Source organism: Terrapene carolina, unplaced genomic scaffold (genome assembly GCF_002925995.2).
Source record: "Terrapene carolina triunguis isolate 2854851 unplaced genomic scaffold, T_m_triunguis-2.0 Scaffold951, whole genome shotgun sequence".
NCBI lineage: Eukaryota > Metazoa > Chordata > Testudines > Emydidae > Terrapene > Terrapene triunguis.
This window is the reverse complement of record NW_020665302.1, coordinates 289,984-317,659: the sequence shown is the minus strand read 5'-3', so window position 1 is coordinate 317,659 and position 27,676 is coordinate 289,984. Positions and strand designations below refer to the sequence as shown.

Sequence of the window (27,676 nt, the reverse complement as noted above, 5' to 3'; positions counted from 1 at the left end):
CTCTTAGGTGCGAGAGATTCTGGGCTGCTGTACCTGCCCCTCTCAGTTTCCCATGATCAAAGTCTCAGAGGGTAAATATAAAGTGGGAGACTCCAACGCGCTGATCTTTGTTCGAGTAAGATCCTCCATTGCCACATTTCCTTTCTAACCCGCCCCATCTTCTCCCCACACCCTGTCTCTTCTGTGTCGAGCACTAGCTGTTCCCCAGCAATAATAGAATGCCGATCTCCCTCCTCTCTTCCCTAGACATTGCTACGAGAGGTTGTGGGCATGGGGGGTTCTGCTTCATTGAGAGGAAGTGTTGTCTAGTGGCCGGAGTACAGGACGGGAGCCAGGAATTCCTGAGTTCTAATCCCAGCTTTGCTTGGGCTCGCTGGGTGACCTTATAGCAAATTGCCACACCTATGAGCCCAACAGTGGGGATCCTAATGCCCAGCCCCCTTCCTGGGATTGTGAGGGTTGGTAAGTATCTGCACAGCACGTAGCCGCTATCAAGTGGTCCGTATTCCTGTTCTGCTCTGGTAGCTGCTGGATTAAGGGGGATGCCAGATGATGCTTGAAGTTTTGTCTGTGTCCTGGGATCTCTTAGCCTGTCGTAATTCATGTTGTGGTTCTTTGCTGGTCACGATCCCCTGTCCTGCTAACCACTTGATCTGCAGTAGCTGGAAAGATGCCATTGGTTCTACATGGCCAACAGCGTCCAGGTTGATTTCCTCCCCAGTGCTGCCCCAGTATTGCCTTTTTGACTGGCACGAGAGCTTGCAGCGATGCTGAGGGTGGGTGGCCTGGGGGCAGCAGGAGAAATGTTAGCATGCTGGGGATGGGAATGGAGGAGATCACAGGGTGCAAGCCTCCAAGGGGCTGGTGCCATGCTGGCTTCTCGTGAAGAGCTTTGCTGATGCCAGCTGATGCCCATCAGAGCTGGCTGGGTTAGGGCTGTACAGACCCAAGCCTCACGATGCCAACCCAGAAGGGGCCGGCACTCTGGGAGTCCATGCCTAACGTGCCAGGAGAAAGCTGGCCACTTCTCCCCTGAGGCCAGTCCCCTTCCTGCCTCCATCTCCTCACTTCATGGGCTGAAGCGGGTAGGTGCCTTGCCCGACAGGAACATTATCACAGCTCGAGGTCACACACACAGTCTGTAGCAGAGCTGGGAATGGGCCTTAGATGTCCTGAGTCCTTGCTCAGTGCCGGAACCACAAGAACCCAAAAGCTATGCCCGGCCCCCGCGCATGGATACAGAGCAGCAAAGGCAGGGAGGGCCTCTGGAGGGTTTGGGATTCTGGACGTAGAAATCAGCAAACCCCGTGTCCCCTCCCTATGCCTCAGTTTACCACCTATACAATCAGGATAGAGATATTTCCTTTCTCCTGCCCCTTGTTTTGTCTGTTTAGAGAGTGTAATCTCTGAGCAAATACCCACCCTGTACTACGTGTACTTCAGATCCTAGCACAATGCACCTGCCATCTCCAAGACAGCCAAGTGCTAATGTAATACAAATAATAAATACTAATTTAGGGTTCATTAAATAACTTCTCAAACTGGTAATTTTTTAAATAAAACCCTCTTTTTGCATTATTCACAACACCTGAGATTATTAAAACTCTGAGAATATCCCAAATCTTAAATACTTCTCTCTCCTCCCCTACCCCCTTTTTTTTGCCCTTCAGTTTGGATGAGAAGAAGAGAGCGGTCAGTTTCATGTTTGTTGGTCAGTTTCCTCCTATGCATTCGCCTAGGACAGTGGTTCTCAACCAGGGGTACGTGTACCCCTGGGGTACTTAGAGGTTTTTCAGGGGGTACATCAACTCATCTAGATATTTGCCTCAACAGGCTACATAAAAAGCACTAGCAAAGTCAGTACAAACTAAAATTTCATACAATGACTTGTTTATACTGCTCTATATCTTATACACTGAAATGTAAGTGCATTTTATATTCCAACTGATTTATTTTATAATCATATGGTAAAAATGAGACTAACAATGTTTCAGTAAGAGTGGCTGTGACACTTTTGTATTTTTATGTCTGATTTTGTAAGCAAGTAGTTTTTAAGGGAGGTGAAACTTGGGGCTACACAAGACAAATCCAACTCCTGCAAGAGATACGGTACTCTGGAAAGATTGAGAACCACTGGCCTAGGCTGCCGCACAGGGCAGGGATGTATTTATGTCAAGAGTCTTCATGGAAACTTTTGAACCACCATGAAAAACTTTTCTGTTAATATGGCAGAAACCTTGATTTTGAGACCTAAAGTCCCTAGCTTGGGGTGTTGAGTCACATGGTAGCTAGATCTTCAGATGGCTGCTACCTGTGAAAGTAACTCTTGTCTAGGATTTTAGCCACTGATGTATCTGCTCTGGTCCAAGACCCCATCCAGTGTAGACCTGATTTGCTTTGATGGCTAAAATCCTACCGTCAACAAGACCGCAGTTATCTCAGCTCTTTCAAAAAACTTGACAGAGAAAAGCTCTTACAGAAGGGGAAACAAAGGTACTGAGGGATTAAATGACTTGTCCAAGGTCACACAGCAGTTCAGTGGCAGAGCCAGGGATAAAACGCAGGCCTCCTGACTCCGAAGTCCAGTTCCCTGTCGTCTGAAGCACACCACTTCCTATCTTTCTCTTTCCCCCCATCCCTCCTGTCTGTGTTTCCTTTCCTGTCTCTTGATGCTGGTTCTGACTGTGTAGATCATCACTCCGTAGTACATGGGCTGAGAATGACTAGCCTTTCTTGTAGTTAAGGTACCACGTGGGCTCTCATTTCAAATGGGATTTCCATTTCCCAATCCTTGGGACTAGTTATTCGCAAACCGACTATTGAATCTCTGAGGTCAGGGCATGCCCCATCCCAGAGGGAGTGTTGAGCTATTTGGGGAGGAGCTGAAATATCTGGGCACCTGCAGGATACGGGGTTGCAAATTTCCCTGGCAGTGAAATGCCTCCCACACCCACTGACACATTTAATGGGGTCTCCTAAGAGTGGAGCCTTGGTGTTGCAGGACATAGTACAGCCAGGGGCACCGGGAGGGAGTTTCAGGGAGGAGAGCTAGGCTTTGAGTGCCCCTGGCTTTGGGGTTTGGAGAGCAGCTGGCCCTCCCATACTGCAGAAACAAGTCCACTTGCATAGCGCTGGTTCACTGGGGACCCTGTTCTTCAGGGAAACAGGGTCTTTGGCCCTTAAAGCTGAACTGCAAAAGTAAAATGGGTGGTTAAAAACTTCAGATCTAGCAATTCTGCAGATTTGAAAGCTGTAGCTGCCCTTGCACTCGGACTAAGTATTTACATCTCAAGTCCAGCAAGTCCCTATATCGGGGTTCATGTGTGCCTCCCCCAGCACTGTGGGGTTTGAAGATTGGAAGGAAGCTAATGGTGTACCAATCTGTAAAACAGAAAATGGGACAACTCTGGTAATTATAGGCCTGTCAGCCTGATGTTGAGCCCAGCCAGGTAATGGAGTGGCTGATACAGGACCTGGTTAATATAGAATTGAGTTTACAGATGACTCAAAAATTGGGGTAGTGGTAAATAATGATGAGGACAGGTCACTGGTTCAGAGCGAGCTGGATCGCTTGGTAAACTTGGGTGAAAGCAAAGTATTGTAATATGGCTACCTGTAAATCTATACCCCAGGAACAATGCAGGCCATACTTAGAGGATGGGGGGCTCTATGCTGGGGAGCAGTGACTATGAAAAAGGTTGTGGTGGGTAATTAGCTGAATGTGAGCTCCCACTGTGAAGCTGTGGCCAAAAAGGCTAATGTGATCCTGGGATACATAAACAGGGGAATTGTGAGTAGGAGCAGACAGGTTATTTTACCTCTGTGGCTGGCAGTGGTGCGACCGCTGCTGGAATCCCGTGTCCCGTCCTGTGCCCACAGTTCAAGAAGGATGTTGAAAAATTGAATAGGGGCCAGAGAAGAACCCCGAGAATGATTAAAAGATCAGAAAACCTGCCTTCTAGTGATTGAGCTCTTTGAGTCTGTCTATTAAATTTAACAAGGAGAAGGTTAAGGGATGACTTGATGACAGACTATAAGTAACTACATGGGGAACAAATATTTAATAATGGGCTCTTCAGTCTTGCAGAGAAAGGTCTAACACAATCTAATGGCTGGAAGTTGAAGCTAGAAAAATTCAGTTTGAAAATAAGGTGTAAATTTTTAAGTGAGAGTAACTAGCCATTGGAACAGTTTACCAAGAGTTGTGGTGGATTCTCCATCACTGACCAGTTTTTAAATCAAGACTGGATGTGGTTCTAAAAGCTCTGATCCAGGAATTATTTTGGGGCAGGTCTCTGGCCTGTGTAATACAGGAGGTCAGACTCAATGGTCCCTTCTGGCCTTGGAATCTATGTATATTAGCAAATTTGCAACCTTCCTGGGACATAGGGAAGTATTATTCCCCTTTTGCAGATTGAACCTGAGGCACAGAGAGAGAAGTGACTGCCCAAGGTCATACAAGAACTCAGTGGTGAAGACCTGGGAATCGAAGACAGATCTGCTGAGTCCCAGTTTGGTGCCTTAACCACACGACCTCCTTGCTGTAGGTGGCCCTAGGTCCTGTTGCTACAAAGTAAACGTAAACGCAGGTCTCCATAGCTATGTATGGGGAGGACTAAGAAGCGCAGTCTAGTGGTGAGAGCTCAGGGCTGGGAGCGAGAACCTATGGAGTTCTGTGCCAGAGCTGGGATTTGAAAACCTCTGTGGCTTTGAGCAAGTCACTCGCTCAACTTCTCACCTCATACCTCAGTTTCCCCATCTGTAGAACAAGCCTAATGCTTGGTATAGTGAATGGATGGTGGGGAGTGCCAAGCAGGGTGACTGGACTCTCCATACCCTGTATAACAGTCAGTCGCAAAGCTGCTGCTGACAGCTCAGCTGGAGCTACAACCAGTCCTCACCACAGTAACGGACTGTAATATCCCAAACAGGATGGGGATTTCAAGTGGGGAATGCACGGCAGGAAGTGAAATCTTGAGCCAAGCAGTTTCCTCCTCATCCTGAAAAAGACCAGGGGAGGATAGGTGTAGTAACACCACCATGATCAGGGACCTTTTTAATTAGGCGTTATTAAAGGAGAGCTTTACTATCCAGGCAGGCTAGGTTTTGGTAGCTCTAACAATCTGTGGCTGTGATCTCATCATATTTCACAAGCTAAACAGGGTTGGGCCTGGTCAGCATGTGGATGGGTGACCTTGAAGGGAAACGCAGATGCTGCTAGAAATGGTGCTGAGGCGTCCGCATTGAACGAATGGCCTGTTATGGTGCTAGGGGTGCTAAGAGGCAGTGCAGTCTGCAGGACTAAGGAGGTCCTAGGTTCTAGTCCCAACTCTGCTACTCTTTCACTGTGTGGCTTTTGGCAAGTGAGGGAAATTGAGGCCCCTCTGTAAAAAGGGGACGGTAATAGTGCTGTGAGGTAGGCAGGTATAATTTAGGGTTAATTAGTTAAATGATTATAAAGTGCTTTGAACATAAAACACTATAGAAATAATCACACTAGTGCCCCAGCTAAATTCTAGCTTTAGTCATTGCATTCTACCTCCCTAAATTCCTGCTGCAGCTTTAATTGGATACAGCATTCTTTTGCACTTCCTGTCCTGAAGTGTTATGTATGGTTGCTATGTGCTGCCAGCTTACACCCCAGAAGTGCCTGCATATGCAGTGGATGTAATGGTTCCTCTAAAGTCTGATTAGTAAAATCCCGTGTGTCACATAGTAATACTGTAAGCAGTGAGTTAGCGCCACTGCAGGCCTGCTCGGAGAGAGAGGGAGCAGTGTTGCTCAGAGACAGGCGTGGGTGTGCCAGCTGACTGAGCCACAATGACCCTGACGGGCATTGTTTCTTTGGTGCCCTGCCAGGTGCTGAGAAGCCACGTGATGGTGCGAGTAGGTGGCGGATGGGATACCCTGGAGCACTACCTGGACAAGCACGATCCCTGCCGATGCGCATCCCTCTGTGAGTGTGTGGGGAGAGGACTCGTCCCTTCCAGCAAGTTACCAGAGGGGCTGGGGCCAGAGAGACTCCCCCGCCCCATACTCACTGTGCATTCCAGTCACTTTCACTCCTTTCCCAGGGAACCTCATTTGTGGATGAGTTTTCTTGGGACACTGCAGCAGACCCTTCTACCGCCCCGGTCCCTTCGGCTGGTTACTGCTCCTTGCACCTTGCTCCTCCAAGCCTACAGAGGCAAGCCTGGCTGGCCCATGCTGGCCTGAGAGGAGAGGACCTTGCAGCGCTGCAATAGCGACCCCTTGTGGCTGAACATTGGCCCCCATGGCAGAGGCTCTGGCCCCACCAGTAGCACGAGCTCCTTCCCAAGGCTAGTTCCCTTTCATGCTCCCACTGTTCTCTGGGATCAGGGCTGTCTCTGGCCAAATCCTGCTACATGCACAGCTCTCCTCATCCGCTGGTGGCATCCATTGGGCACTTGCAGCGCTGGAGGATCGAACAGGACAAGGTGATGGGGAGGCAGCAGGAAGGCCCAGCGGGGAAGGGAACGACTGCCTGTTAGCAGACATCCCGAGGGAGGGTCATGGGAAACGTGAAGGGCCCATTGATCCCGGCCAGGACCCCGTGAAGCTCTGCTGCAGTGTCTTCCCTAAGCCAACATGCTGATGACTGTGTTCCCTCTGCAGCGCATCGTCTAATGCAGACACGTGCCCTGGGCTTCTCCCCGCAGAAGATGGCATCTCCTGGCAGCTTCTCTCCCAGCCCCCGAGCTGCCAGCCCCAGCTCCCAGCGCCCCTCGGAAGGCATGAACCCCTACCGGCCAACGGAGACCCTCCGCACGGGGGATAAGCGGCTCTCAGCTGGTGGGGACTTGACCCAGGCCAAGATGGACCGGTCCGGCCATCCAGCCAGGGGGGCAGGAGATCTGTCTGTCCAATCGGACTCCTCAAGGCAGATCCCCAATGTGACATCACACGGCAGGCAGGAGAAGCTGGAAGGGCTCCCCCCAAGGGCTGGCACAGTCCCCTCATCTGGCCAGAGCTCCTCCGGTCTCTCGAGGAGCTCCACGCCACTGGCGCACCGTGACGTATCTGAGCCGCGAGCTTCAACCACTCTCAGGTAGCATGTGCCAGCGATGCCAAGTAGGCACCGCGCCCTCCACCCATCTCTGCATCCTCAGGCCACCTGACTTGGCAAAACTTAGGGGATCTGGGAGAGAGGGCTCTAGGTGTGTTCATACCGAGGCAATGGAACAGGGAAATGCCTGGTAGGGAGGTGGGCAAGGCGCAGGTTATGTTCCCAGAGCACAGACATGGCTAGGGAACTTCTCTCCCCCCGTGCAATAGGGCCAGGATTCACCCCCTGCCTTGGGGGGCAGTGAGACCCACACATGGTGTGTCCTGGGACAGGGCGCTCCCCAGCTCCTGAAGGTAATAGAGTGCCACCCCCGTGTGCTGCGGGCAGACTCATACTCCCTATCTCTGTGCTCTGAGAATCCCCTGCACTGTCCTAGGGCAACTGACTCTGCCCCTCCCCAACCCTGGGGCATCAGGGGGCCTCGCTCCCAGGCTGTCCCTGGGGTGTGTCTGGGCCCCAGCCTGGCACTCTCAGGGGAGGAGCGGTGCAGCATCTCCAGTCCTTTGGGCACATTTTGCTGCCAGCCCCGGAGGAGGGGCTGGTGGGGGGGTGACATGGTGGCTGCCCAGCCACCCCGATATCCTTGGGAAGATAGAGTAGGTAGGGCTGGGGTGGTTACTGGGGGAAGGGGGGCTCCAGGCTCCTTGTGGGTGGGCTGGCAGGAGGGCCTCTGTGTCGGGAAAACCAGGCCCCCACCCCCACCCCCAGTTCTGGTGGTGGCTGTCACGTCCTGCCCCTCCCAGAGGAAGAGGCGCTCCCTCCCCACCCAGCAGGCAGGGGCCTGCTCAGCCAGCCAGCCACTGACTCACTCCCTGGGAGCCGCTGCAGGATGGGGGAGGCGAGCAGCTGCCGGCCGCCATGGCAACCACTTCCCAAACGATAACAACTTCTCTAGGCCAAGGCCAAGCGCTCCCCGTGAGCACCTCCCAGCCCCAGATCCCCAGCCCAGGGCTGGCTGCTGGGGAAGGGAGGAGCCGTTGGCCTCTTGAAAGCAATGTCCTCCGACCCCGTGAGTCTGGGCTCTTGGCGTGACTCCGTGGGATCCCGAGGCAAGGCAGAGACGCCTAGACCCAGATTCAAACCTTCCCCTGGATGTTCGGAGCTGGGTGTTGAAGCTCTCCTGGGTGCGTTCTCTCCTCTAGCCCCCCCACGTGGCCAGCAGGAGCTGCCTGCCCCCCTTTGCTGCCCCGAGCATCGTTCTCTGCTCCCCTTTTGAGCAATGAGACGCCCCCTAAACTCAGCTCTCTGCTGAACCAGGGTCATCCTCCTGCGCCCTCCACTGTCAGAAGCTGGCAACTGCAGGCCAGTTTGTCCCAAAGAGAATCCCAGGGGACTCTCCCACCGTGCCCTGCACTCTAGAGCAGCGGTTTTCAACCCAGTACTGCGCCGCGGACTGGAAGGCACTGGGTCACAGCGGCTCTGGTCAGCACTGCCGACCAGACCGTTAAAAGTCCTGTCGGCGGTGCTGCCCGGCTAAGGTAGGCTAGTCCCTATCTGTGTGGTCCCTGCAGGGGAGAGCCACGCAGAGCCGCTTGCACGCCTCCGTTTAGGAGCCAGACCTGCTGCTGGCCGCTTCCGGGGCACAGCGTGGTCTGTGGTGCCAGGACAGACAGGCAGCCAGCCTTAGCACCCCCACTGCCCCACTGACTGGGAGCTGCCACAAGTAAGCCCGTGCCCCACCCCCAGGCCCCAATTCCCGACCCCAGCCCTGAGCCCCCCCGAACCCAGAGCCCCTTCCTGTACCCCAAAGCCCGCATCCCTGGCCCCAGCCCAGAGCCCTGACCCCCTCCTGCACCCCAACCTCCTGCCACTGCCCGGAGCCCCCTCCTATACCCCCACCCCAGAGCCCTGACCACCTCTCGCATCCCAGCCCAGAGCCCCCTCTCACACCCTGAACCCCTCATTCCTGGCCCCACCCTGTAGCCCTCACCCCTGCACCCCAACCCTCTGCCCCAGCCCTGAGTCCCTTCCACACCCCAAACCCCTCATCCCCAGCTCCGTTGGGTCACGGGCATCAATAATTTTCTTCAACTGGGTCACCAGAAAAAAAGTTTGAAAACCACTGCTCTAGAGGACTTGTCATCCCGTCAGAGTGGGCACAAAGCCATGGCAGTGTATCCAGGGCCGGTGCAAGGAAGTTTCGCACCCTAGGCAAAACTTTCACCTTGCGCCCCCCCCCCCCCCCCACTCCAGCCCTGCGGCAGCTCTCCGCCCCCCCCGCCTGCGGCAGCTTTCCCCACCCCCGCCCTGAGACGCCACCCCCCCATGGCAGCTCGCCCCCCCGGGGAGCCATGCGGCAGCTCCCCACCCCAGCTCACCTCTGCTCCGCCTCCTCCCCGAGCACGCCGCCCCCGCTCTAATTCTCCTCCCCTCCCAGGCTTGCGGTGCCAAACAGCTGATTGGCGCCGCAAGCCTGGGAGGCGGGAGAAGTGGAGCAGCAACGGCGCGCTCGGGGAGGGGGCGCAGGAATGCTGTAAAAAAAAAAATTGGGGGCACCGCTTTTTGTTGCCCCCAAATCTTGGTGCCCTAGGCAACCACCTAGTTTGCCTAAATGGTAGCACCGGCCCTGAGTGTATCTTGGATTCCCAGGGCATGGGGATAGTTGGACCAGGGGCCGAGTCCACCACCTCTGCGCGGCCCCCTCTCTTGTGAGGTTTGGGGTTTCTCTCCAAGGCCTAGTTCCGGGAGTCAGCATGTGAGGGGAGAATCTCGGCTTTCGCTTGACAGTAAAACCAAATTTCTAGTCCCCCTGGTGGCAGAGAAGCTGAAAAACATGACCCCTAATGGCTTAGCAGCAGAAGACAAAGGAAGAGCCCAGACACGTTCTCTCGGGCTCTGAAGTCACACAATGCTAAATTTCCCAGTGGTCTGGGGCCTGGCTCATCGTTCTGGAGTGCTGGGCTCTGGCTGCCCACTGGTGAATCCAGCCCCTGGGGCCACGGGACCCCCATGGCAGGGCTTCCACAATCCTGGGCCCACAGTGAGTTTATAGTGTCATGGCACCAAGTGCTGCTCCTCCCCACCAGCCAGGAGCTCACTTGCATTGTAGATCTATTCTTAGTTCTCGTTATCAGCTTTGCTCAGGATCAGCCTGCTGGGGTGTGTGTGTGTGTGTGTGTGTGTGTGTGTGAGATATTTATCCAGCCATATAGTTACGCACAAGTGACTCACCCATACCATGCAATGTGGGATGTTATGTTAGAGATCACTACCGCCGAGGTATTGGTATTGAATAGCACCTAGCCGAGAGGGGACTCCGTCGAAGTAGGCGTTCTTATAGACTCATAGACTCATAGACTTTAAGGTCAGAAGGGACCATTATGGTCATCTAGTCTGACCTCCCGCATGATGCAGGCCACAAAATCTGACCCACCCAATTTCCCTTATCTCAGCTGTTGAAGTCTCCAGATCGTGATTTAAAGACTTCAAGTCGCAGAGAATCCTCCAGCTTGCGACCCCTGCCCTATGCTGCGGAGGAAGGCAAAAAACCTCCAGGGCCTCTGCCAATCTACCCTGGAGGAAAATTCCTTCCCGACCCCAAATATGGCGATCAGTAGAACCCCGAGCATACAGGCAAGATTCTCCAGCTGGACCCACATTTTACCAGCGATGGCACGTTATTGCGTAATTGACTAAAATCACGTTATCCCATCAAACCATTCCCTCCATAAACTTATCTAGCCTAATCTTGAAGCCAGAGAGGTCTTTCGCCCCCACCATTTCCCTCGGAAGGCTGTTCCAAAATTTCACCCCTCTGACGGTTAGAAACCTTCGTCTAATTTCAAGCCTAAACTTCCCCACGGCCAGTTTATATCCATTCATTCTCGTGTCCACATTAGTACTGAGCTGAAATAATTCCTCTCCCTCCCTGGTATTTATCCCTTTGATATATTTAAAGAGAGCAATCATATCCCCCCTCAGCCTTCTTTTGGTTAGGCTAAACAAACCAAGCTCCTCGAGTCTCCTTTCATAGGAAAGGTTTTCCATTCCTCGGATCATCCTAGTGGCCCTTCTCTGTACCCGTTCCAGTTTGAGTTCATCCTTTTTAAACATGGGAGACCAGAACTGCACGCAGTACTCCAAATGAGGTTTCACCAGCGCCTTGTATAACGGAAGCAGCACCTCCTTGTCCCTACTAGAAATACCTCGCCTAACGCATCCCAAGATCACATTAGCTTTTTTCACAGCCACGTCACATTGCCGGCTCATAGTCATCCTGCGATCAACCAGGACTCCGAGGTCCTTCTCCTCCTCCGTCACTTCCAACCGATGCGTCCCCAGCTTATAACTAAAATTCTTGTTAGTCATCCCTAAATGCATCACCTTACACTTCTCACTATTAAATCTCATCCTATTATTATTACTCCAATTTACAAGGTCATCCAAGTCTCCCTGCAGAATATCCCGATCCTTCTCCGAATTGGCAATGCCTCCCAACTTTGTGTCATCCGCAAACTTTATAAGCCCACTCCTACATTCGGTTCCGAGGTCAGTAATAGATTAAATAAAATCGGACCCAAAACCGAACCTTGAGGAACCCCACTGGTGACCTCCCTCCAAGCTGACAGTTCACCTTTCAGTACTACCCGCTGCAGTCTCCCCTTTAACCAGTTCTTTATCCACCTCTTGATTTTTATATCGATCCCCATCTTTTCCAATTTAACCAATAATTCCTCATGCGGTACCATATCAAACGCTTTACTAAAATCGAGGTATATTAGATCTACCGCATTTCCTTTATCTAGAAGGTCTGTTACTTTCTCAAAGAAGGAGATCAGGTTGGTTTGGCACGATCTGCCTTTCGTAAACCCATGTTGTAATCTGTCCCAATTGCCATTCACCTCAAGGTCCTTAACTACTTTCTCCTTCAAAATTTTTTCCAAGACCTTGCATACTACAGATGTTAAACTAACAGGCCTGTAGTTACCCGGGTCACTTTTTTTCCCCTTCTTGAAAATAGGAACCACATTAGCTATTTTCCAGTCCAACGGTACCACCCCCGAGTTTACAGATTCATTAAAAATTATCGCTAAGGGGCTCGCAATTTCTTGCGCCAGTTCCTTTAATATTCTAGGATGAAGATCATCCGGTCCACCCGATTTAGTCCCGTTTAGCTGGTGAAGTTTGGCTTCCACCTCTAATACTGTAATATCAATCCCACCTCCTTTATTCCCCTCTGTTCTGCTCCCTCTATTCCTAAGCCCTTCATTAGCTTATGCAAAATATTCATTTAGATATTGTGCCATGCCTAAATTATCCTTAATCTCCACTCCATCTACATTCTTCAGCGGTCCCACTTCCTCTTTCTTTGTTTTCTTCCTATTTATATGGCTATAAAACCTCTTACTATTGGATTTAATTCCCCTCGCAAGGTCCAACTCTACACGGCTTTTGGCCTTTCTCACTGTATCCCTACATGCTCTGACCTCAATACGGTAGGTTTCCTTGCCGATCCCTCCCCTCTTCCATTCTTTGTACGCTTTCTGTTTTTTCTTAATCGCCTGTTTGAGACGCCCGCTCATCCAGCTAGGTCTAAATCTCCTGCCTAATAACCGTTTTCCCTTTCTCGGGATACAGGCCTCGGACAGCTCGTGCAACTTCAACTTGAAACAATCCCAGGCGTCATCTGCCTTTAGATCCCTAAGTATGTTAGCCCAATCCACTTCCCTAAGTAGTTGCCTTAATTTATTAAAGTTGGCCTTTTTGAAATCGTAAACCTTAGTCACAGTTTTATTTCTGTTAATCCTTCCATTTAGTTTAAACCGAATTAGCTCATGGTCACTTCAGCCAAGGTTGTCCCCTACAACCATTTCCTCAACGAGGTCCTCACCACTCACCAGCACCAAATCTAAAATTGCATCCCCCCTCGTCGGTTCAGTTACTACTTGATGAAGGAATTCATCTGCTAGCACGTCTAGGAACATCTGAGCCCTATTATTGTTACTAGCATTTGTTCCCCAATCTATATCTGGGAAGTTAAAGTCACCCATAATTACACAGTTCTTATTAGTTTTTACTTCCCTAAAAACATTAAATAGTTCTCTGTCCGCATCCAGGCTAGATCCCGGCGGTCTATAGCACACCCCGAGCACTATCTCAGGGGAGGCTTTAGTAGTTCTTTTACCCAGTGTAATTAGTGCCCAGACAGACTCCGTCTTATCCATTCCATCACTTAGTATTTCTTTACATTTTACCTCATCATTGACATACAATGCCACTCCCCCACCTTTACCTTTTTTCCGGTCATTCCTAAACAGCACATACCCTTCCATACCTGTACTCCAGTCATGACTACCGTTCCACCACGTTTCGGTTATTCCTACGATATCTGGTTTCATTTCTTGGACCAGGAGCTCCAATTCCTCCATTTTGTTACCTAGGCTTCTCGCATTGGTGTATAAACATCTTACCGTATGCTGTCTATCCTTTCTCCCATTAGTTATGCAATTTGGTACGGACCCCATACTGTCCATCTGTCCCCTCCTTCTTATGTCCAATCCCCTACCCCTATCGATATCTGTGCTTATCTCTTCACTCTCCTTTTCAGTGTTAGAATCTGGCGTGGAGATTAACTGGACATCTCCCAACCGTCTCCCCCAAATTCCTAGTTTAAAGCCCTTTTGATGAGATGAGCCAGCCTCCCTCCCAGAAGTCTATTTCCTTCCCTACTCAGGTGAAGTCCATCCCGTGAGAACAGCTGTCTGTCCCCGAAAGCCTCTCAGTGGCCATACATCCCAAAGCCCTCCTTATAGCACCACTCCCTTAGCCAGCTATTTATCCTCACAATTCTGTCAGCCCTTTGCTGTCCTTCTCTAGGAACAGGCAGAATTCCACTGAAGATAATCTGAGCCTCAACTTCCTTAAGGGTCCTCCCCAGCCTGGCATAATCTCCCTTAATTCTCTCTAGCGAGAACCTAGCCGTGTCATTCGTTCCTATGTGAAGGATGATCAAGGGGTTCTTACCCGCTCCTTTTAGGATGTGAAATGTGTCTTCCATTTTCTTGGTGCTAGAAACTTTCTCCAACTCAGACTTCCTCTTGGGCAGAATTTTGTTTTTTCCAGCTCCAAGGTGATCATTTCTGGACAGCTTGAGCACAGCTAGTTTTGAAGGAGTTATTTGAGCGTGGGATAAAAACACTTCACGCGCCATTCAGAACTGTTGCAGTGGTGTGCCTCAAAAATAGCTGGAGCGAATGCCTTAAAACTTGGCTTGTTTGGTAGCCTCCTTCAGGTTTACAAAGCAAGTCAGGTTTGGAGGAGGTGGATTAAGTCGGAGCTCAACACCCAGGAACAAGAGCTTGCGTGTGGAATGTGATGAGTTCTGTGTTGCTAACAACGTCTACCTTTAGGGCAGGGAGTTTGTTTCTAAACAGAGGAAGGGTGATTAAGATAGCAAAAGGCTTGTCATTACATTAAGCATGGGTAGATGAACCTGAAAGCATTGCCAGGCACTCCAGTTAAAAGCTAGGAAACAAAGGGTAGGAATAAATGATCCTTTTTCAGAATGGAGAGCAGTGTTCCCAGTGGCTTTTACTGGGCCCAGTCCTATTCAGCATCTTCATAAATGATCTGCAAAAAGGGGTAAACAGTGAGGTGGCAAAGTTTGCAGATGATACAAAATTACTCCGGATAGTTAAGTCCAAAAGAGACTGTGAAGAGTTACAAATGGATCTCACAAAACTGGGTGACTTGGCAACAAAATGGCAGACAAAATTCAATGTTAAATGCAAAGTAATGCACATTGGAAAACGTAATCCCAACTATACATACAAAATGATGGTGCCTAAATTAGCTGTTACCCATCAAGAAAGAGATCTTGGAGTCATTTGCAGTACTCTGGAAGCACTATGTTTCCAGAGTACTGCAAATTCATAAGAATCCTTCTCTCTGTGCCTGTATGATCCTAAACTGCAGAATGCTCATTCACCATCTTCAGAAGACTTAAAAATTATCTCCAATCATCAATAGGACAGACACAACTGAATATGTAGCTGTCCTTAACGTGCATCAAGACAATACCAGGGAGAGCTGGCTGTATTTTAAAGAATCCTTATTGAGGATGCAGGAACAAACCATCCCGATGTGTAGAAAGAATAGTAAATATGGCAGGCGACCAGCTTGGCTTAACAGTGAAATCCTTGCTGATCTTAAACACAAAAAAGAAGCTTACAAGAAGTGGAAGCTTGGACAAATGACCAGGGAGGAGTATAAAAATATTGCTCAGGCATGCAGGAGTGAAATCAGGAAGGCCAAATCACACTTGGAGTTGCAGCTAGCAAGAGATGTTAAGAGTAACAAGAAGGGTTTCTTCAGGTATATTAGCAACAAGAAGAAAGTCAAGGAAAGTGTGGGTCCCTTATTGAATGAGGGAGGCAACCTAGTGACAGAGGATGTGGAAAAAGCTAATGTACTCAATACTTTTTTTGCCTCTATCTTCACAAACAAGGTCAGCTCCCAGACTGCTGCACTGGGCAGCACAGTATGGGGAGGAGGTAACCAGCCCTCTGTGGAGAAAGAAGTGGTTCGGGACTATTTAGAAAAACTGGACGAGCACAAGTCCATGGGGCCGGATGCACTGCATCCAAGGGTGCTAAAAGAGTTGGCGGATGTGATTGCAGAGCCATTGGCCATTATCTTTGAAAACTCATGGCGATCGGGGGAGGTCCCGGATGACTGGAAAAAGGCTAATGTAGTGCCCATCTTTAAAAAAGGGAGCAAGGAGGATCCGGGGAAATACAGGCCAGTCAGCCTAACCTCAGTCCCTGGAAAAATCATGGAGCAGGTCCTCAAGGAATCAATTCTGAAGCACTTAGAGTAGAGGAAAGTGATCAGGAACAGTCAGCATGGATTCACCAAGGGCAAGTCATGCCTGACTAACCTAATTGCCTTCTATGAGGAGATAACTGGGTCTGTGGATGAGGGGAAAGCAGTGGATGTGTTATTCTTTGACTTTAGCAAAGCTTTTGATAGGGTCTCCCACCGGCAAGTTAAAGAAGTATGGATTGGATGAATGGACTATAAGGTGGATAGAAAGCTGGCTAGATCGTCGGGCTCAACGGGTAGCGATCAATGGCTCCATGTCTAGTTGGCAGCCAGTTTCAAGTGGAGTGCCCCAAGGGTTGGTCCTGGGGCCAGTTTTGTTCAGTATCTTCATTAATGATCTGGAGGATGGCGTGGAGTGCACTCTCAGCAAGTTTGCAGATGACACTAAACTGGGAGGAGTGGTAGATACGCTGGAGGGTAGAGATAGGATTCAGAGGGACCTAGACAAATTAGAGGATTGGGCCAAAAGAAACCTGATGAGCTTCAACAAGGACAAGTGCAGAGTCCTGCACTTAGGATGGAAGAATCCCATGCACTGATACAGACTAGGGACCGAATGGCTAGGCAGCAGTTCTGCAGAAAAGGACCTAGGGGTTACAGTCGACGAGAAGCTGGATATGAGTCAACAGTGTGCCCTTGTTGCCAAGAAGGCTAACGGCATATTGCGCTGTATAAGTAGGGGCATTGCCAGCAGATCGAGGGACGTGATCCTTCCCCTCTATTCAACATTGGTGAGGCCCCATCTGGAGTACTGTGTCCAGTTTTGGGCCCCACACTACAAGAAGGATGTGGAAAAATTGGAAGGAGTCCAGCGGAGGGCAACAAAAATGATTAGGGGGCTGGAGCACATGACTTATGAGGAGAGGCTGAGGGAACTGGGATTGTTTAGTCTGCAGAAGAGAAGAATGAGGGGGGATTTGATAGCTGCTTTCAACTACCTGAAAGGGGGTTCCAAAGAGGATGGATCTAGACTGTTCTCAGTGGGAGGAGATGACAGAACAAGGAGCAATGGTCTCAAGTTGCAGTAGGGGAGGTTTAGGTTGGATATTAGGAAAAACTTTTTCACTTGGAGGGTGGTGAAGCACTGGAATGGGTTACCTAGGGAGGTGGTGGAATCTCCTTCCTTAGAGGTTTTTAAGGTCAGACTTGACGAAGCCCTGGCTGGGATGATTTAGTTGGGGATTGGTCCTGCTTTGAGCAGGGGGTTGGACTAGATGATCTCCTGAGGTCCCTCCAACCCTGATATTCTATGATTCTATGAACTAGATGTGAATAAGATTGCTGACAGTTTCATCCAGAAAGCTACAGTGAGACAAAGTCTTTAAACTGGGACGTTAGTGAAGACAGCTTGTGATTGCAATGATTTTAATATACTGTAATTCATGCTAATGTAATGATGTAGTTTATAACAATTGAATAATTATTAAATAGTAAAGATACCAATGACAGACCCATTCAATAACAAGAATATGAAAGAAGTGTATAAATATGCTGAAAATAACCTCCCCCCGAAAGTGGCAGAGTGCCCCACCCCCCAACACACACATCTCTTCCAAAGCACCCGCCGGCAGAACCAAACGTCAGCGCCTGTAGATCTGTAGTTGTCCATGTGCAGGTTTTTTGCCTTCCTCTGCAGCGTGGGGCCTGGGTCACTTGCAGGTTTAAACTCGTGTCAATGGAGAATTCTCTGTCACTTGGAGTCTTTAAATCAGGATTCGAGGGTCTGTTACAGCAGTGGGTGGGTGGGGTTCTGTGGCCTGTGATGTGCAGGGGGTCAGACTACATGATCACGGTGGCCTTAAAGTCTATAAGTCTGTCTGGGGAGCAGTGTGGTCCCATGGACAGGATGCTGGGCTGGGACTGGGTTCTACTCCTGGCTCTCACTGACCTGTGGGATGACCTTGGCTGAGTCATATCCCCTCTCCGTGCCTCAGTTTCCCTTCTCACCGTTGTCTATTTGGATTGTAAGCTCTTTGGGGCAGGACCTGCCTCACGTAGATGTTGGTACAGCACCTAGCGCAATGATCCTGATCTTGGTTGGGTGCTGATGGAACAGTAAAGTTTTAAAGCTGCTTAGAGGCATTTGTTAGTGACAAAAGCCCGAAACGCCCCAAGCCTGCACATGGAGGTTGTATGTCCTGCTAGTTGAACAGATCAGAAAGGGGCGGTTAAGATGGAGGAACTGGAAGTCAGGAAAGCACAGTGGCGAAGGCTTTGCCCCAGGACGTTTAGCTGTGTTATGTTACATTATTTGTATTCCTGTGTTAAATCTGGGTAGGAAATGAAATGTGCCCCATTTAACGTAGCAGGGGAAAGCCTCAGGCTGGAATGTGGAGCACTTGATCTCTGCATCCAGGTGAACTGGGCTGCCTTGGAATGGACAGAGGGGTCTGTAAGATGCGGCTGGTCCCAGTTGGGAGGGATCAGCGGAGAATGGGCTGTTGTTATTCCAGGGCCTGTCTCTCTCTCTCTCTCCTGAGAACAGAGTGCTCCGCAGGGGCAGTTTGGTAGCCCAGGAAGGAGAGGCTGGGCTCTGTGCTGCCAGCTTGGGAACTGGGGAGGGGAAAAGCTCCGGCAGATGTATCTGAAAGCGGATTTTGCTGTGGAGCCAGAGGCTGCCCTCCGGTGGGCTGGATGGGGAATGGTGCCGCTATTTGCACTGGGAACAGAAGGTGTTATCTGTGCTAAAGCGCTTACGCCGCTTGTTCAGCTTGTGTGAGCTAGGGCATGATGCAGCAGCAGCCTCCACGCCAGCTCTGCGGCCAGGCCCGATTCTGGTCTCGGGCCAACTCGAGCCCGGCGTGCTGCACTGCCTTCGAGCCCTGTGAGCCGAGACTCCCACACGGAGGGTTTAGAGCAGGGATGGCCAACCTGAGCCTGAGAAGGAGCCAGAATTTAACAATGTACATTGCCAAAGAGCCACCGTAATACGTTAGCAACTCCCCCACCCCCTGCTCCCAGAGCCTCCCCCTCCCCCCCCGATCAGCTCTTCCATGGCATGCAGGAGGCTGGGGGGGGAATGGGGGAGGAGCGAGGGCACGGCAGGCTTGGGGGGGGGAGGGGGTGGGAAGGGGTGGAATGGGGGCAGGGCCTGTGGCAGAGCCGGGGGTGAGCAGTGAGCACCCCCCGGCACACTGGAAAGTTGGCGCCTGTAGCTCCAGCCCCGGAGTCGGTGCCTAGACAAGGAGCCGCGTGTTAACATCTGAAGAGCCGCAAGCGGCTCCGGCACCCCAGGTTGGCCACCCCTGGTCTAGAGGGATGTTACAAGGGTTTAGTTTGGAGCTGGGGCCTGGGTCAGAATGCCACATCCCAGCTGCGGGGAGGGGACGTTGTATCTCAGCCATGCAGGTGCCGTACCCCTCCTGAGGTGCCACCAGACCGGTGCTGGGGCCTGAACAGCTGCCCTGCCCTGGCAGCCCATGCAGTGCAGCAATGGCCCCTGATGGGCAGTGAACTGTATTGTCTCCAGCAGTCTCTCTCTCTCTCTCTCTCCCCCCCTCCCTGGCCGCAGATGGCGCTGACGTCCTTTCCTTCTTGTCTTTCCAGGCTTCGAGACCAGCTGCCCCCCAGAGCCAGACGCCTCTCCGGAGACAGCGACTCCTCCGCATCATCCACGCAGAGTGGCACCCTGGGCAGGAGGTGCGGCGAGGACGGTGCCTTGCGAACTGCGCACAGGAAGGAGGTGGGGAAGCACATGCCCGAGGGGGCCCCCAAGAGTCAGCCTTCGAGCCGCAGCCAGTCACGGGAGCGCGGGGCCTTCTTGGGGCCGAGACCGTCGGTGGGGGCCAGGAAGGCAGAGCCAGAGGAGCGGAGCCGGCCTCGCCTGGTGAACGGGCCTGGCAGGCCCAGCCCCAGAGCGCGGAGCCAGGGGAGAGGTGGCGGGGAGCCAGTGCTGCTCATCAGCCGAGGAAAGGACGGGCAGCACTCCTGGGCACGGGCCAACGAGGTGAAGGAGAACGGCCTAAACTCTGGCCGAGCTACCCCCAGGACCAAGAGCCCGACTCGCGGGCACCTCCCTCGGGTGGGCTCCAGGAGCCCTGCCCCCACCGGTCGCAGAGCATCCCTTCCTGCCAACAAACTGGCAGAGCCCTCGGTCCAGGCACCTCAGCAGATGCTGGGGTCTGTGAGGCAGTGGCAGACGGGCGAGACTGAGCCAAGGGTCCCTGTGAGGGAGCGGCTCTCTGGGGAGACCCTCCAGGCCAGGCAGCTGTCTGAGAGCTTCAACCAGGAGCTGGAGGAGCTGGCACAGAGCTTCCGGACCCCTCTGCGCCTGGACCCGAGCCAGGAGCAGCAGCTGTACCGGTGCCTGGAGGAAGAGTTCCTGGCCAACTCCCAGATGATCGAGCTGGCCGGGGATGATGGGGAGCCCCTGGGCTGCGCCCACGATCCGGGGCAGCTCCAGCAGACCACGCCAGACCCAGGGGCCATTGACTCTGCCTACTGCTCCTCCAGCTCCTCCTCCTCCTCGCTAAACTTCTTCAGCAAGCACGGCTTCCAGGCAGACTTCGGTGAGCGGTCCAAAGACGACTCCAAGAGGAACCCCGCATCCCAGCGCCCATGGGCCTCCAATTGTAGCACAGGCCCCACTGAGCTCCAGAATGGCTCTGGCTGGGACTCCCAAATGGCCCTGGAGCCAGCCACATGCTGGAGGAAGCCGGCTCTCTCAAGTTCCTCGGATGAAAGTAACTACTACACAGCCTTGAATGACCTCCAGGAGGTGGCCGAGGGAGTAGAGGTCTCAGGTCCGGGCATGGATGTGGCCTGGACCATCTTGGAGCTTGCGGGCTCTGACACAGACTTGGGACCCTCGGCCCCAGATGAGCTGATGAAGACCGAGGAGGACTCCGTGGAGGGGCCTTTTGGTGAGACGTCCCTAGATGGAATGCCGGATGTACTCCAGACACAGGAGGTGGTGCTGAGGCAAAAGAAGTCCCTGAAGAAACCAGGCCGAGTGCCTTCCATCTACAAGCTGAAGCTGCGGCCCAAGGCCAAGCCACGTGTAGACACTCAGCCAGATAAGAAGCCCTCCAAGATACCCACACCGCTCAGCTACAAGACGTCCGGCGCCTCACCCAAGGGGAGCCCTCCCAAGCGCCCAGCTGAGCACAAGCCCTGGAGAGCCTTTCACAGCGTTTTCTCCTCCTTCATGGAGCCGCCGCAGGGCCAGATGGAGCCAGGAGGGCCAGACGAGGACGCCTGGGCGTGATGGGCTGGTAGCACTCGTACAAGATGGAAGGACCGGCCTGTAGCATTCCCCACTGCTGCTCCCAGATCCCCATGTCCCGCCCTGCTGCCTTGGATGTGCTGCTGTGGTGGCCCTGGCCTTGCTGCTACTGCTGCTGTGATGGGGTGGGCGGCCAGATGCCCCAGAGTTTTTTTTATTTTTCAAGGTATCTCTGGATGGAGCTTCCATTTGCAGGGCCAGAGCCGGGGCTCAGAGGAGGGCTGGGAAGCTGGGTGGCTTTGATTTAACTTGAGATCTTAGGGGGACGTTCCTGAGCCTTGGATTCCTGGGTGTCTTAGACCTTCCTTGGTTTCAGACCAGAAGTGTTCTGGGGGTCTGGGATTGAACACCTTCAGATGTCCTCTGGGCCTTCTGACCCCCAAAGCGCTTGGATCTCCAGCTCAGGGCACCCCATCATTCTGCACTGAAACCCAAGAGGCTCAGTGGCCATTCTTCAGGGCTGTGATCGCTGGGGGGGAGAGCGTAATGGATGGGGCACACCTCCTCTGAGCAGTAGCAGAGAGGGACCGAGCTGCACAGCAGTGTCTCCGAGGGGAAGGCAGTGGAGTTGGACTTTATTTTTAGTTTTTTTTTTTTTTTTTTATTGACTCTGGGTTTGGGGTGGGCGGGTGGAGGGAGGGTTAGCGAATCGTATTGCACATCTTTTCGGCAGCACCTGCCGGCCTCCAGTAAGCTGGGGCTCCCAGCATTAATTGACCCTGACGTACTGTATGTTTGTTAATAACATCTGTATTTATAGATAATATATTGAGTGTCCGTGTACATATAAATACTCTGCATAGACTGCTGCTTCCCTCGATGTCTGGCCTCAACTCTAGGAACGTAGAGCTGGACAATAAACATAATGAACCAAACCCCCCTGTCCTGTCTGGCCTGGTTCATATATTGCCAGGGTGGGGGCAGGGTGCCGGAAGAACTGTCCCTAGGTCAATCCCAAAGGTGTAATCTAGGCAGGCTTCGGCCATGCCCCAAATCTACCCCTCCCTCCCCCCACCCCCAGCTCTGCGCCCTCCCCATCAAACTGTCCTGGCATCAGTGCCGTGGGGGGAGGGGGCATACTCCATCCAGAGGGAGCTGGAAGCTTTGGGGGAAATCCCCCACGTCATTCCTCCATCCCCTCCAGGTGCTGTTCCACCTTCTCCTCCTCCCAGGGGCTGTGTCCCAGCCAGGGGGAAGCAGCAATAGAGCTGGATGCTCCCAGTGCTCAGAGCAATGCTCTCTGCTGCCCAGAGGGGAGAACTACAGCAAAAAGTAAAGCGACGGAGCAGGGAGGGGATTTACTTGCTGGGATAGAGGCCGGCATCTCAGGAGCGTCCAATTGCCCAGCATGTCGCAAGTTGCTGCTCCTGACCCACCCCAGCTTTCTGCCTCCCCGAGTCCTGCCTTGGCAGTCCTAGGCCGAGAGGGGATTTTTAAAATGTAGACCTGCAAGGGGCTGGGGGCAGCGGGCACCGGGCACTGTTCAGTGTGTCGAGGTCCTTCCCCCACGCGCCTGTGCTAGGAAAGGTGTGTTGTGGATGCTACTATTAAGCCAGTGATCCATCTGCTGCTCCAAGCGCTGGAGTGTGGAACGAGTCCCCCAGGGGTGGGAGGGAGACGGGGGCCAGCTAAGATGACCCTTCTTACATGGCCATGGGAACACAAGTTCCATGGGTCAGGTCCTGCTGTGCCCTTCCAGAGAGGGGAGAACACCTGGGCCTGACTATCAGAATAGCTGCCCTCATCTTCAACAAGGGGAGGGGGAGACCCCAAGAGCCAAGCCCCAGCCCCAGCTGCACTTTGGTGCTGCTGCCTGGCCCCTTCTGTATCTGATGCACCCAGGCTGGAGGGCAGGGCTTGCGCGCACACACACACACACGCGCACACACACACACACACACACACACACATGTGTCCCACAGCAGGTAGCTCACAGGGAGGGATGGGGCGGGGCAGTTTGCACTATTAAGAAAGCTTCCTTGGTGCTGTCCCTTGGGGCGTGCACACCTAGAGCAGCAGCTGCTGTTGTCAAGGGGGGGGAGTGCAGTATCCAAGGGGGAGCCGTGCTTGCTGCCCCAGCTGTTTTGACCATGAGAAGCTAGTTGTGCCTGTGCTGATGTTTAAAAAGGCAAGAGGAGCGAGGGAATCCTTGTGACTAGGGTGACCAGATGTCCCGATTTTATAGGGACAGTCCCGATTTTTGGGTCTTTTTCTTATATAGGCTCCTATTACCCCCCCACCCCCGTCCCGATTTTTCACACTTGCTGTCTGGTCACCCTGTAGTAACATCCTGGCTTCTGTAATGACTCCCAAACACCATGCCTCCTACCCCAGCCCCTGCCTTTTCTCCCAAGGATGGGGCTTCAGCCTGTGCCCTCCCCTCCCCCCATCCAATCCATCCCATTTTAGGGGCATTTTCCTGATAAGCCAACTAAATTTTCCTCACCCCCACTACCCTATTTTGAACCAGAGTCATCCTTAAACAGGAGCTATTAACAAACACTACAAGCCCTTCCCCCACCCCCAATCTAATAGGCTTCCACCTTACTCAATTCCCAGTTTTGTCTCCTTTGTTAACCAGGGTGCACACAGCCTGTGTCCAGCACACAGACAGCTAGTGGCTGAAGAGTATATTGCAAACCAACATCTCATTACATCCCCAAAGCAAGGGGGGATGCCCTGGACCTCATTTCTGGTTTTGGAAGCCAGGCCCTGGAAATTGGGGGGTGTCAATGCCCAAACCCCATTTGGCTCAGTGCCAGGTGTAGGTATCAGGCAGTGCTATGAAGTGAGGTAACCAGCGGGCCCCCAAACAACAGCCCTCCCCCCAGCGTATACCACAAGTCAAGAAGGACAAACACACCCAGCTCCTGGAGCCGTTTGCCTGTGTGTGATTCTCCCCTCCCTCTCTCCAAGTGCAGCAGTTTGGCTCCCGGGAGAGGAGCAGCGAATGAGACTAGCCCTTAGGAGGAGTGAGGGCCTGACCACAGGGGCTGGTTGTCCAGCCTGATGGAGGGAGGGGCTATGGGGGCCTGCACGCCCTGCCATCAGGGCCGGCTCCAGGCACCAGCACAGCAAGCAGGTGCTTGGGTCGGCACGTCCGGCTCTTCGGTGGCAGGTCCCTCTGTCCCTCTCGGAAGGAAGGACCGGCCGCCGAAGTGCCACCGATCGCAGCTTTTTTTTTTTTTTTCTTTCGCCGCTCGGGGCGGCAAAAACGCTGGCGCCGGCCCCGCCTCCAATGGGAATATTGGGGAGTGGGGCTGAACCTGCGAGAGTGGAGGATCTGGACCAGTTGCTGCGTTGCCCAGAATCGGGCTGGGGAGCATGATCAGGCCAAGGCTGGGAGCAGCTACTCCTGGGGAGAACGAGAGATGCTTTCCCCACTGCCTGCCCCACCCCGGTCTCAGTAGTCCCCCACCTATCTATGACCTGCCGCCTGGCCCCAAGGCCCCGTGACCCTGCCCCCCCACCCCCAGCCAGGCTCTCCTGTGGCCCATGCTTAGTGCAGTACATTTGGTTTCACACGCCTCCCCTCCCCCACCCCTTCAGTCACCTCTGCCCTCAGCACCACCCCAAACTGAGCCACAGGCAGGGGACAGGGGAGCCAACCCCCTCCCGGCCTCAGTCTGCCCCGCTGTTGAAACCAATCTCGAGGCCTGTCCCCATACCCACATCTAGCATCAGGATTTGTTGTTAGCCCCTTAAAAAGCTAACCACCTAGGACGTGTGGGGGTAACCAACCAAGGTATTTATTAAACCATCAACCGTTCTATGCACGGGGACCCAGAGTGGACCCAGATGACTAGGAACACAGGGAAGCCAGGACCCCCCCAACAGGTAGTAAGCAAAGGCCCGGCCGTGTGCTGACTGTGCCTGAGGGCAAGGTCCCCCCAGGACGGGCCCCAGGTAAGAGGCTGGCGGATCAGTGGCTCACAACCCTGTCGAGCTCTGAGGCCCCTCGCGACGCCAGGACGGCTCTGGCCTCAGCCAGGTAGGTAGAACCCACAGGTCCGGCGGGACCTCCGGGTCAGGTGCTGCCTGGTCGGCCCCAGCGATGATTCGGCTTGTGCGCCCCCGGCAGCGTCGTGGGGGGGGGGTTGTCCAAGTGGCAACTGGTGACACACTCTGCGTGCGAGTGAGACTCACCCTCCCGCAGCCAGGCACACGCGCGGTGCTCAGCGTACGCTTCTGGGAGCTGAGATGGCTGCTGTGCTCGCCAATGGCTGCAGCAGCAGCACCTCCAGACTCTGCCACTCCCAAGGGCAGCCCCTTCCCTCGGCTGTTACTGGGCAGATCACAGGTCACATGGTCCCGCCTTTCGGGACCATGAGGAGGGGGAAGAAGGGCAGCCAAGATGGATTCCCAGTTGTTAGATGCGCCATCTTGACAAGCTGTTAAGCACCAAAGTTTTCCCCCTCCCCCGCGCCCTGGGACTGAACCACTTTCTGTCAGGCCAGCACCTCACAGCCAGCAGCACCTGCTCTGGCGGCTTGGGCATCTAGCCCACCTGGGGTGAAAGCTGTGGCTGCCAGGCGGAGGCCTCAGTGCCCTGCCTCAGCCCAGCCTGGCTTTGCACCAGAGTTGATGTCTGGCAGCGCTTTGGGCTCATTCAGGATAATGGGGGCTCTCAAAGTGGGCGTGTTTGTTACTGGGTCTATTGCGTGGGTGGGCAGAGTGTGCCACGGTCCCTTCCCCTGCCCTGTGTGCCAGCCTGCCCTGCTTTAGCTGGCTCAGGGCTGAAAAATGCACCATTAGGAACCACGTGGCACCCGTGGCTGGGCTCCAGCTGTTGTGACCTCACACATGGGCTCCCCCTGCTGGCTATGCCAAGCATGCCTGCAGCCTGGGGATTAGGGGTGTGGTGCCAGAGAGCAGGTGCTGCAGGTGGGTGGGGGGACAGCAGAGTGCAGTCAGTGAGCTAGGCCATGACATCCACCATTGCCTTGGCCCATCGCATTAACAGCAGCGCAGGCACCTGCTGTCCAGCCCCACAGCTGGCAGCTGTTTGGCCAAGCAGTTGTGGCAATGTCCCATATACAGTGTGAGCCAGCCCCTCCACCTCTCCCCCCCCCCCCCCCCCCCCCCCCCGCCCAGTGCCCACCTGCATCATGTCAGGGATTCCTGCCTTCCTCCCGGCAGCACACCCTGCTGCTTGGCCACAAGTGCTCTGGCTGTGGGGCACCCACACCAAAACACCCCAACGCCTCCCAAAACCCTTACCAGGCTGGGCTCCTGTGGTGGGGCACATGGCAGGCTGAGTGTGCCTCCCCGTGCCACAGCTTCAGCAGCACCCGCTTAGCCATCCCTTCGCTGAGCGGCGGCGCCGCATGGCGGGGTAGGCCTAGCCCCCGGGGCGCTTTTACCTGAGTGGGGCATGGGAGGTCTGCAGCAGAGCGGTGCTGCTCCCAGCTTGTGCCCCCGGGGCTGGGAGTCAGTGTGTTGTTTACGAACAGCTAAGAAAGGGCTGGCAATTAAATTAAGGAGCTGAAAGTCCTTAGATGAGCCTGCAAAACAGGAATGGGCGGGGGGGTGGGGGGGTTGAAGCCAGACTGCAGGGGCCTCAGCGGTTACAGTCAGCAAAGAGAGGGATGGGGGGGGAGGTAGGTGAAAAGAAGGGGCCAAACCGAAGGGAAGAGCTAGCATGTGGCCCCCTCACATTAGTAGCTGAGCACATCACAACGGCTACCCATTGCTGGTGGAGCAGTGCTGTTCTCCCCAGTGTACAGCTGGGTCACTGAGAAACTTAGAACCAGATTTTCAAAGGTGTTTAGGCACTTAGTAGGATTTTCAAAAGTACCAGGAAGGTTCGGTGTGTTGTAACCTCCACTTATGGTGACCAGACAGCAAGTGTGAAAAATCGGGGGGGGGGGGGTAATAGGCACCTATATAAGAAAAAGACCCCAAAATTGGGACTGTCCCTATAAAATTGGGACATCTAGTCACCCTACCTCCACTAGATGCCTGGTTGGGTGCTAAAAAGCTTTAAAACTCTTTTCTTAAGGCACTGCCCTGAGGTCATACAGGAGGTTGGGGGGGGGAGGGGAGTAGAACCCCCCCAAACAGCCAGGTGTGCCCCCCCCATGCTCCACCCCCAGCCCCTCATTCTGCTTCCCGCTCAGTGTGGCTCCAGGCCCTGGCTGGGGAGCACTAGCCTGGGGCGGAGGCTGGAAGCTGCAGTGGGGGGGGGAGGGGGCGCTGGACTCCGAGGGAGAGGGGGCCTCAGGCAGAAGGGGTGGGGCTAGCCTCCCCCAGCCATCGTTCACGCGCTGCCCATGCTCCCTATCCACTAGCCCAGCCTCTCGCTCTGTTGCATGCTGCACAAAGAGTGGATTCTGATAGATGGGCAGGTCGCTGAGTCCCAGGCAGTGGGGAACGATGTCATGGTTGACAGCATGAAAATCAGCCCAGAGGTCTGGGAGGCTGAAGAAAGCAAAAGACAGAGTCAGATGAGAGGCGAGCACTTACCCTCCAGGGTGGCAGGTTCTGCCCCAGGCTGGCTTGTACAGCAATGCCTGCTATGCAGTTTTAGATTTTAACTGAAA

General features: G+C 53.5%; 1 protein-coding gene across 2 annotated transcripts; it reads left to right on the top strand.

The window, feature by feature from the left end:
- On the top strand, positions 1 to 21,984 carry GAS2L1 (growth arrest specific 2 like 1). Of its 2 annotated transcripts, none has more exons than XM_026661216.2 (4): positions 1 to 71; positions 5,860 to 5,956; positions 6,637 to 7,069; positions 19,457 to 21,984. In XM_026661216.2, the coding sequence occupies exons 2-4, from the start codon at positions 5,878 to 5,880 to the stop codon at positions 21,114 to 21,116; spliced, it is 2,172 nt and encodes a 723-aa protein (XP_026517001.1). In that variant the 5' UTR covers positions 1 to 71; positions 5,860 to 5,877; the 3' UTR covers positions 21,117 to 21,984. The 2 variants fall into 2 exon arrangements, with proteins under 2 accessions (XP_026517001.1, XP_026517000.1); XM_026661215.2 differs by having other exon boundaries at positions 14 to 115.
- Positions 21,985 to 27,676: the final 5,692 nt, after the last annotated feature.

Coding starts and splice junctions, on each gene's coding strand:
- GAS2L1 (XM_026661215.2), top strand. CDS start 53: ATGATCAAAGTCTCAGAGGGTAAATATAAAGTGGGAGACTCCAACGCG. Junction 116..5,859: donor ACGCGCTGATCTTTGTTCGA/GTAAGATCCTCC, acceptor GTGCCCTGCCAG/GTGCTGAGAAGCCACGTGAT. Junction 7,070..19,456: donor CGAGCTTCAACCACTCTCAG/GTAGCATGTGCC, acceptor TTGTCTTTCCAG/GCTTCGAGACCAGCTGCCCC.